Source organism: Homalodisca vitripennis, chromosome 1, assembly GCF_021130785.1.
Source record: "Homalodisca vitripennis isolate AUS2020 chromosome 1, UT_GWSS_2.1, whole genome shotgun sequence".
Classification (NCBI taxonomy): domain Eukaryota; kingdom Metazoa; phylum Arthropoda; class Insecta; order Hemiptera; family Cicadellidae; genus Homalodisca; species Homalodisca vitripennis.
Genome location: NC_060207.1, coordinates 202,001,982 through 202,013,357, shown reverse-complemented (window position 1 = coordinate 202,013,357; position 11,376 = coordinate 202,001,982). Strand labels below are relative to the sequence as shown.

Genomic DNA, 11,376 nt, shown 5'->3' with positions numbered 1-11,376 from the left:
CAAAACCAAAAATAAGAGAGTAAAGGTGTTGACTTTATCAGATACTCAAGTTATTTAACTTTTTACTAGCTTATTAAGAAAAATGCTGATTATCTTTTCACAATCAACCACCCATTTGTTAGTGTCACACAAATTAATAGTTATATCAGTATCAACAAACGAGACAAAAAGATAAAATTGTAATTTTGAGCGAAATAGTCTGTCTTTATCTTGGTTGTGACTGATTTTACTTGTGTTTATAAAAAATCTTATAACTTTAAACATACATAAACCTTTATTTTTCCATATACAGTTATACAATTACAACAAAGTCTTTGGGAATTTTCTCAAGTTTTACGTCAAGAAGTTTACCTATCTTCGATGTGTTTTACATTATTTGTATGGAAATAATAATAGTCTATAGTTGAATTAAAAGTAGAACAAACCTGACATCGGAAAGGTCAAATGGGTGTTGTCGGGGGCTCAGCTTGCCACAGCCAATCAGCTCGGCTTGTTTCCTAGGCAACGGAACTTCACCCTGTTGCCAAAATTCTACTGCGCTATGCTCTGGCCCTGCCAAGCGCATGTGCTGCACCGTTACCGAGTAACGTGGTCAGTTGTGTTCTCTATCTTTGTATTGTGCATCTCTCATGTTACAGCACATATTGTGAACGATGTGTTTAGTGACTATTTGTGAACTGTTTTACTCTTTGCCAGTGACTATTGTGATTTAAAAAAAGTGTTTGAAAGACTAAACCGACAAACGTTTTGTTTTGTGGTTTTGTTTGTGTTGTCTGAACAACGTAACGTTGCTTCTACTGTAGCAGAGTAATTGAAAGTGAAAATATTCAAGCTATCCTACAAAGTTAAATGCTAAAGATTTTTTTTTTAGTCCATCCATAAGAACACGTTAAAATTTCTACTACAAAATTTCATCATTGTATTATAATTTGTGCTCAAATAATATTTTTTATGAAAAACACGGACAGACAGAGCACTAAGAAATATAGGACAAAAGTACTGATGCTATTTTTATTAGAATCAAGTATAGTATCCAAAATATGAGATTTAATGTATTCAACAAGTATAAAGTTTCATAGTAAAAGTTATTATGTTATTAACTTAAACATCGCCCTTATAGTGCTAAAACAATACGGCGTATTTTCTATGCTATAACCCACATGGATTCAAAATGACAAGAGCCTTATGACGAGGAAGTAATTCTGTGACAGGGCGGTGAAATAAGGTTAGAACACAGCAGGTGTGATGTGACAGTCTCAGACTTTACAGTGCGGCAACATTGGACTGTAATATCGGCTATTCCTATCTGCCCTTCGCTTCAGGTTTGTTCTGTTTTTAATTCAACTATTCATTCCAGTTCGACCTAATGAAGTAACATTTAATAATTGATTTCAGAAAACGCTCCCCTGATTAGTTTTTCATTACTTATTTGGTATTTACCTTATTAGCAAGCAACTAATCCTTGACAAAACTCCCAACACAAAAATCATACACGGTTTGGGAATGTTTCATCCAAAGAATCTCAGCAATGTCCTGTTGGAAAATTTTATTTGACTGCAATTTTTCCGGTTGGATAAGAGCAAAATTCTCCTTCACATCAATGTAAATGTTTCCATTCATTGATTATGTTTTCTAGAAATACTAGAGGACCAATTACTCTACCATGAGAAATTCCACACTAGGCTAAGTATTTAATTTGTTCTCTACCACTGGTGTGCTTTTTATAACAACGTGGGTTCTTGGTCTCCCAGATCCTAATAAAGTTTTACAATAAAATAAAGTTTTCACAAATAAAAAAGTAGCCTCGTCAGGGAATTTTTTATAATACTCATATCATGGTTTAAGTTATCTAGGATAGTTACAGCAAATTCCTTTAGGAGAATCCAGTCATATAATTATAATTAAACTGCCAGCTGATTTAAACTTTTTGAGTTACCCTTTCATGTGGTGGCATTAAGAAACTTTTTTCTCATTGAACATGAATGAGACAAGTTAAAATTGTAAAGTTTTTATGTATGTCGTGTATTGCTCAGGAAGGACATAACATTTATTTCTGCAATCCACCATTAACTCTACTGTAAACAACTTGTGGTAGATTATTTAAATGCTTTTATTGTTTTTTTGTGAGAATAGAGACAAAAGGATCGGAATCACATTAAACAGAATCTTGTGTTTTCGTGAATTTTAAGTTGAGCTTCTCTGAGCTGGTGAGCATCAGGGATATTTCATTACCTAAAAGGAATATGGATCTTGTGAAGTGGATTGCCCAATTTTGTAAGAACAAGGATTTGTATAATGGTTTACAGATTCATGGTCTAAAGGAAGTATATAAATTAATCTACATTGTAGATTAGACATCCAGGATTGATAATTTCCATCCAAAATTGAACAGGTTTTTAGGTACAGTACCTGAGTTATTCTTACACTCTGATTCAGAATTTGAAAATGTTTGTGTACTTGAAATTGAATTCGCAGTTTAGATTAATTATCAAAAATTGAACAGGTGTAAACTATTTTGGTTACTTAGTGATTTACTACATAACTCGGATTGACCAGTACCATGTTGGAGTCACCAGAGATTTATTGCCTGATACCATTTTATTTTCGAATGTCTGCCAGAGAGAAAACTAGATTACTGAAACTCAAAATCCACATCTTACAGCAACACTCTTTCGGTGGTATTATAAATGTTAATAAAGATTTTTAGATTAATGAGTATGAAATAAAAATATCATTAAACGATTAATAAGAATATCTAGTCGTTGAATGATACTGCAAATGCTGTGCCATGAATAAAAATTAATGATTTTATTTAAAATTTAAGTAACATTCTTTTTTATTTTTTATAGCAATAAACCTTTTAGCTCTAAAACTATTTAAATGTTCAGGAATTCAATAATACACGAAACTAAACACATGTACTATTTTTAAGTCATTATAATTGACTGAGTCAAGAAAATAAGGGACATTGCTATAAGTTAACATTTAAACTCCAAGTACATGTCTAATAACATTAAAACGAGCATTGATAATGAAAACTCAATTAAATAATAATCATTTAATGAATTGATATAACTTATATTACATGGTGCTATACAAAACTAAGCGTAAGTGCTCCTGCCCAAAAAATGTGCAACAATATTCTTTATAACGAGGGGGTCCGGTTGTGTGATCAGTTGGCGAATTTTTCACAGTCAACAATCTTCTGGGCCTCGCTCTGAAACAAAAGAAAAACATATTTAGTGTTGTTTCTCAATGAATTAGAAATAATGCTATAATTTAAATATACACTTAAAATTACAATAAAATCACAAAAATTATGGAAACTGTAAGAAACAAGTTAAAAAAACATTTTTTTACTAATTTAATAATTTTCTTTTTTTAGTCATGTCTTATATTTTTTTAAATATACAATTTGTGTATGTATACATACACTAGCAGTTACCCTTGGCTTCACACCCAATTTAGTAGGTTTTGCATGAGCACGTCTGGTTCGAGTGAATTATATTTCTGATGCCAATGTTGAGTTTGCCTTCTTCCCAGGATCAAGAAAATATATTAAAAAGTGTATGTCTATGGTCATTGTAATTTACTTCAATGTTGGTATTTTTTGTTCTATACTTGATTTTGCTGATCAAGTATATACACACCAGATCAGAAAAGCCTACTTCTGTGAAAAGTGAACTAAGATGGGTTTATATCAGTCTTTAAATTAACAATAAAACTTATACTGTATAGTAACATTGTCTTTTAGATCTAATACTTAATATTTGATAAAAATGTAAGGTTAAAAGTGCATTAACAATGACGCGCATTGGTTTCTTTATAAATTTGCAAATATTGTTAATATTTTTGAATGTTTAGACCTGGAATTGGTGTATTATTTCAAAAGCAAAGTCCAGCCAGCAAACTTTCATCTAGCATACTTCTTTCCAGCTTCAAATGGTGACATTAATGTAGATAGGCTGACTGAAAATGCAGACAACATATACCTCGAAAATGAACTACAGACCTTTGGAGCAAGACGACTACCACTTCCAGCGACAAGAATCACCAACTACTCACAAACATCTATAGACTGTATTTGTACCAATATACAGGAGGATTTCATTGAATTTACAGTAGTTGAAGCTGGAATAGCAGATCACACAGGCCAAACATGCACTGTCACAATAGAAAAAGATGTACCTTTTATAAAAGAAACTACACAAAAAAGAATTTTTTCCAGAAAAAACCTAGACAGCCTAAAAGATGAACTCTTCCAAAGAAAACTGGGACAGAGTTCATAGTGCTCCTGATGCTGAAGAAGCATACAATGCCTTTCTTACAACTGTAAGACTAAAATTGGATCATACATGCCCCTGTAAAAAGGTAAGAGCAAAGCGGAAAGGACAGAAAACCATTCAATATGATGAAGAAGCCAAAACACTAAAAAACAAGATTTTTCTCGCCGCTCTACACAGATACCAGATCACTGGAAGTGGAAAACGACAAAAAAATCAATGGTAGACAGAAAGAAAAACTATGATCTGAAGATAAGAAATCTAAAGCGAAACACTGTAGCAGAGTACATTACAAGTTCTGAAAATAAGTCTAAGGCTATCTGGGAAGTAATTAATACAGAAAAACAATGTAAACAGAGGGAGGAACCAAATCTGCAACTAGAGATAGACGGAAACCTCGTAGTTCAAAGCCCTACGGACATCGTTGAACAATTGAACAAATACTTTGTTGAAATAGCAGATGCAACTTTAGAAAGAAATAGAAACCAATTTAAAAATAGAACAATAACACATCCAATGATCCTACCACCTAGCAATATCCAGCCCATTAATTCTAACACCTACAACAAATGAAGAAGTTTTAAAAACAATATGCCTCATTAAAATCCAAGTTCTCAAGTGGAGTGGATGAGATTCCATCAAAAGCTGTAAAGCACTGTGCCAAACAACTAGCAGCTCCTCTTGTCAGTATAATAAATAAATCTTTCAATGTAGGTCAGTTTCCTTCTGCTCTAAAGATAGCTAAAATATACCCAAAACACAAAAAAGGCTCATACACTAAACAGGAAAACTACCGACCTATTTCATTAATCTCAACCTTTTCAAAAATAATAGAGAAGATCACACTTTCAAGAATGATGGCCCACCTGGAAAGATATGATCTAATTGCGAAAAACCAGCATGGATTTCTCAAAGGCAGGTCTACGAACACAGCTCTATCCACCTTAATTGAGCACACTATTGACCATCTGGAGGCTCGCAGGTACGTTTCAGCAGTACTGCTAGATTATAGCAAAAGCTTTTGACTGCCTAGGTCATGACCTTATTCTGAAGAAACTGTCAACTCTGGGAGTAGAGGGAATGGCTAAAGAGTGGGTGGTCAGTTACTTGAAAGGCCGCAGACAATTAGTTGAAATTCGACATAAATGGAAAAAGATGTACATATCGATTCCAAACAGCTCCACCAGAGGAGTGCCCCAAGGCTCAGTGCTGGGACCCTTCTTATTCATTCTCTTTAACAAATGACTTTTCCAGCTTCATCAGTAAGGAAAATGTGGAACCTATAATGTATGCAGATGATACAACTCTTCTGTTTACACATAACACTCCACAAGGATTACACTCAGATATCCTATCATCAACAGATAAAGCACTTCAATACTGTCTTCAAAATGATTTGGCCATCAACACCCTTAAAAACAACACAGATAAATTTTAGCAGAAAACAGGAGCAACTCCCAGAAATTCCAGAAATTACAGTGGAAAAAAACTATAAACTTCTAGGTCTCACAATTGATGCGGAACTTTCTTGGAACGATCACATACACAACTTATCTAAAAAAGCTTTCGTCTGGAATTTATGTGGTGAAGAGAATGATGTGGATAGGAGGTCTAGAAACAGCTAAAACAACATATTATGCTGTGATTGAGTCACATATAAGATATGGATTGATCTCATGGGGAGGAATATTCTGAAGGAAATCTTAACAAAATCCTAGTTCTCCAGAAAAAGGCTGTCAGGGCACTCGCTGGACTAAACTACAATGATAGCTGCAGGGAAGCTTTTAAATCCCTAAAGCTTCTAACTGTTCCAGCACTCTACATCCATGCTGTAGTCATGTATGCAAAGGAACTAGACCTTCCTAGGAATGAGGATTTTCACATCCTATTATTACTAGAAGAGCAAACGACTACAGTCTTCCTGCCCATCACACAACCCAATACAGCAAGAAACCCTCATTATATTGGTCGCAAAATTATCAACTCCCTTCCATTTTATCTGAAGACTACGCCAGTGAACAAACTAAAGAAAACACTCTGGGACTTTCTAGTGGAACGACCAGTGTACTCAATCAAGGAATTTTTAGATCAACTGGGACGCAACACTACCTGAACAAAATCTGAAAGTTTGTAAAGCAAGAAATTCTTTTTTACTACTGTGACGCCATTGTATTTCTTAATGAAATTACAAATAAAGATGTTTGTCTATTGTCTATTGTCTATTGTCTAAATGGAATCCTCAGTGTCAAATTCTGGCCATCTTATTTATGTTTTAGGATATTTTGTCAGGTAGATGAGTACTTACCTAATCGCTGAAATCCCAATAACTCGCATTATAAATACATTTGATTTTTTAGAGAATTTACTCACTATAAATGTAAACAAAATGAAAATAATAAATAATGTTTACCCAGAACAGTTAATTACATTTGACAGGCTATTTAAATTCATATTACACAACTTTAGAGACCGAAATGGTATTTTTGCTACTTTAGAGACCAGTGGGGCGTAGCCCGGAGGGATTATAGGCCTATATTCATCCCAGGAACCCTAAGAATGTCCATGTTAAATTTCAGTACAATCGGTTGAATAGTGTATGCATCAAAGCAAAACAGACAAAGGCACTTTTGTATTTATAATATAATTAGGGTATAATTAATGTGTACATATATTATATACAAATATTTTAATAAATAGCTTATATTTTATTGAATATTATTAATTTACCAAGATTACATTTTAATATATTATTCAATATCAGAATTACATTAAACTTCCTGGGGGACCATTTTGAAATAAATTCATGGGTTTCAATAGCGTAATCCCAAATTAACTGTTGGTAAACGTATTGACTTGATACATAAATAGACGCAAGCTGCAAACCCATTAGTCCAATAGCCGGAAGCCGATTTGCATTGTATGCATTTGTCATGGTTTTCTTGAAATCGATAGAGAAAATTTTCTTAAAGAGGTCAAAATGGTAGAGTAGGCTACCAATAGGATTTAAAATATCAAATGATAAAATTTTTCTAAGACTATATAATTTTTTATTTTGACACATAAAATAAACCTCCAGACAAGCATATAATGCCAAGTCAGCGCCAGCTAACCATGTACAAACCCTGACTGCGGTGACTATTAGTCTATTTATCTTATGGTGGTACAACTGGGTATGTGTTTTGACGGTCGAGTGTTAGTGTGTCATGCTAGGAAAAATATGATCTGAGAAAAAATTATCGTGTTATATTTTTAACCCGTTCAATACCTATGTTGTATGCTTATACAGTGAAGATTGGTTGACGGCTCCTATATACATGTAACTGAACAGAAACTGCATTAGCGAGTGAGAAACGTCTGTTGATTTCCAGGTGACATAACGTATTCCCTCTGTTTTAAGGGCACAACCTTAGACATATGCAAACACTCATATGTGTACATACGGTTAAGTATATAATACTATATATGTATTGTAGTTGAATTTCAAGGACCACAAATGGATTTCTTACTACATGTTTTTAAACATTGATTTTTATCCAGTTACAAATTTCATCCGTAAACCTCCGTAATTTTGATAAAGCACTCCTCTAATGAGCTTTTCTCAGTAGTCAAGGAAGACAACTGTTAGAAAAAAATGTTTCTTAGTTATCCTTAATTCTATGATAAAACTCAGCATAACACTTGTTACACCATTGGATTTGGCTCGACATTGCCTTCATGTGTCTGTGAAATGTTTTGTATCTTTACATTTCTTTGACAAAAAAACAACTTTGACAATTTAAACCACAACCATTTTGAAACGAATCCCAAAATCATACAGAAAGTTAATGTTTTGCCCCCGATACGTAACTCATTACGATGATGGTTTATGCCCAGTTTCATAAATTTATTTTCATGAGATAATTTATTCCAAAAACACACATATAGACAGGCCCGGATTACCCATAAGGCCAACCTTGGCCATGGCTTAGGGGCCCAAGCCGAGGGAAGCGCAAATCACGGACCAAAAAAATCATAAAAATGTTGAAACAACTAAAAACGTAACGCGCATGGAGATGAGAAAGGAAGATTTAAGTGTGAACAGATTGCTCTCTGTCTGCAGAGCAGAATTCCGCAGTTTACTTGAATGTCGTAGCCTGCAGGAGGGAGGGGAGGTTGGTAGCTGGTAGGGGGCAAGCGTCAGACGATTACTCAAAGGAAAAACAGACGACTAGACGAGCCATCAGCTCCTCTTTGCCTCGCAGATCGTTTTGTACCTTGAAGTGTCACTGTTATTATTTGTGTCGATGAATTGTTCGCATTTTCTGCTAGCTTTTTGTTGATTTTTTGGATATTCCGGATCAACTGAGATGTATTGGGCTGCCTGAGTGAATTTAAGGTAAGTTGATATGATAATCATTATAATTATTATTACTTATGATAACTATTAACTATCGCATTCGCATTAGTTAATATTATAAATAATGTGTCCCTCAACATTACATGTTGGTTATGTTAATTTCCGTGGCATAAAATAATCATAGCACGCTTGGTTGGAACTTATTTTCAGTTACTAAACTTGTTAAAATAGGCTGTATTATCGTCTGTACTTAAGGGCGCGTTCTACAAAAGGCCTACTAATACGACATTTCTGTACGACGACTTGTATGGCCATCACATTTTTTTAATAACCAAATGAAGTGCTTTCAGAGACTATTCTTTATCGAATGCTAAACATTTTTACATAAATGTAAGGCTTTAAAAAAAGTGCGTTGAGCCTTTAAAAATGAGCCAACTAAAAAACGTCCATCTGGAACTGAGTTCAGGAAGAGAGAGCTAAACGTAAATCTGAAGAGGTCAAAAAGTGCATTGGAACTTTGAAAATCTGATTATTACCACAAGAGGACAAACCTACTATAGATGAATCTGTTCCTTTAATCTGTGCAAGTACTAGTGGCATCTCTACTGATGAACTCTTCCTGGTAGTGGAACCAGTGGAAACACAGAAGAACAACTCGGAACAAGTTTAGAACCCGAAACATTTGCTATGATCCCGATCCGGCAAATTGGGTCGTAAATAATGTATCACGTGATTATGAATCCACAATTGGGTTAGTACAAAATAAAAATGCAGATTTCTCAAAGACAAATAAGATGTATGGGAACCGTTTTTGGAGTTTTAATGTAAATAGTTTTACGCAACAACATAACACGACATAACATTTGGCGAATTAAAAAAAAAAACAAACAAACCAGAGCCTGGTTGGTGTTCTCTGAAAGTATAAGTGCAGAGTTTGTGGTCCTTACCATCTTTTTCATTCAGAAACATATCCTGAGTCGTCTTTTAGTTTCTTTTAGTTTTTCCGACTTGAGTCGGGTTTAGTGACTGGAAAGTGTATCGTCGAGACTCAAAAAACATGAAAACTCAGTTTCCCACAAAACCAATTCATTTGATTTTAAAAGATACAGGAGGAAATTTTTGATCCAGATTTATAAAAATGAAAGACTAAGAAATGAGTTACTGGACTTCTCGTGGGTTGCCTTTTCGGGGATCAGAAGAAATATCTGGTTCCAATTCAAACTGGAACTACATGATGATGCTTGATACTCTTGCTGAGTTTGACCCTGTTTGGCCGAAAATCTGGAAATCCTGAGGGATGAAACAATTTGTATTTTGTATCTCTCATCCACTGTGTGTGATGAATTCATTGAGATACTTGAAACAAGACGTAGGGACTAACCTACATTTTAAATGAGGCTAGAAATTCTCAATACCTTTTAGTTGTGGATTCTACTCTGGACATTTTGCATGTGGATCAGTTGTCATTTATAATACGCTATGTGAAGCAAAGTGGAGTACCAAGAGATGTCTTGTCAATATGTCTTGTTTTCTTAACAAATCTTGGACACAAGGCTTTGGATATGTTTACAGACGTCAACGAAGTTCTACAACTTTTTGGATTAGACATATTAAAGTGCCGCGGACAATCTTACGACAATGCGTCAAACATTTCTGGGATTTATTCTGGTCTACAAACATGAATTCGTGTTTCATGTCCACTCAGTTTCTTGTCAAGTTAGTCCACTTGCACCATTTGTTCCTTGTGCGGCCCATTCTCTAAACTTAGTTGGTACTCACCAGTAGCCTACCAGTCAAATCAGTACAGTTCTTTAATCTCCTTTAAGGGTTGTATAGTTCTTTTCGTAGCTCAACATATAGATGGACAGTATTAGACAAGTACAAAGACACTAAAGTAACAACAAAAAGCCTTTCCACGACAGGGTGGTCTGCTAGGTATGACACTGTGAGAGCTGTACAGGAAGAATGGTCTGCGGTCATCAAAGCTCTTGAAGAATTGGAGAGTAACCAGATAAAAAAAACTTGACGCCCGAGCAGAAGCAAGAGGTCTGATCATAAGATTGATGCGGTTAGAAACAACTGTAATAGCTCAGTTATGGGTAACTATTAGACTTCATAAAGTTAACAAATGTGTTCAAAATGAACACGTTGATGTAGCAGTCTTAGAAGTTTTCAAATCACTAATACATCTTCTTGGATAACTCAGACAGCAATTTGATATTTATGAAAGCAAAGCACTAGATGTTTGCGAAACAAAACGTATAAACATGACGAAAAAAGCAAAACATTAATTACTTCAAACATCGATTACTTCAAGCTGACCAGTCCCGAGGCGGCGAAGTTTGCTTTTCCGGACGAGAACATTTTTACCCATAATTGATAATTTAGCTGAAGAGATCAAAATGAGGTCGATTGCCTCCGAGATGTTTACAGATAACTTTGGAGAATCATACAATTGTGGACTTTAACACAACAAATAGAAATTGGAAGTAAAAACTTGTTGATGATTTTCATTACGATTTAGAGACTTCGATTTTTGACGAACTTGTTCATCTCAGATCGTACTTCGTAGCCAGAATTGAAACTAAAACTCAACTGTAAATGGCTTAAAGAAAGTGGCCTACAGGAAATTTATCCTAATATAGAAATCTTGCAGAGGGTGTTTCTCTCTACCCCAGTGACGAACGCATCGGCTGAGAGATATATACCAAAATACAAACAGCCCAAGTTAATATTTAAATTAAGTTTAGTTCACGG

At 34.6% G+C, this 11,376-nt stretch overlaps 1 protein-coding gene across 1 annotated transcript in view; it reads right to left on the bottom strand.

The window, feature by feature from the left end:
* Positions 1-3,043: 3,043 nt before the first annotated feature.
* LOC124353023 (hypertrehalosaemic prohormone) overlaps positions 3,044-11,376 on the bottom strand; it is a 39,741-nt gene continuing 31,408 nt past the window's right edge. The window contains exon 3 of the mRNA XM_046802813.1: positions 3,044-3,217. Within this exon, the coding sequence (XP_046658769.1) occupies positions 3,173-3,217 (45 nt within the window). The 3' untranslated portion in view covers positions 3,044-3,172. The remainder of the gene's footprint in view (positions 3,218-11,376) is intronic.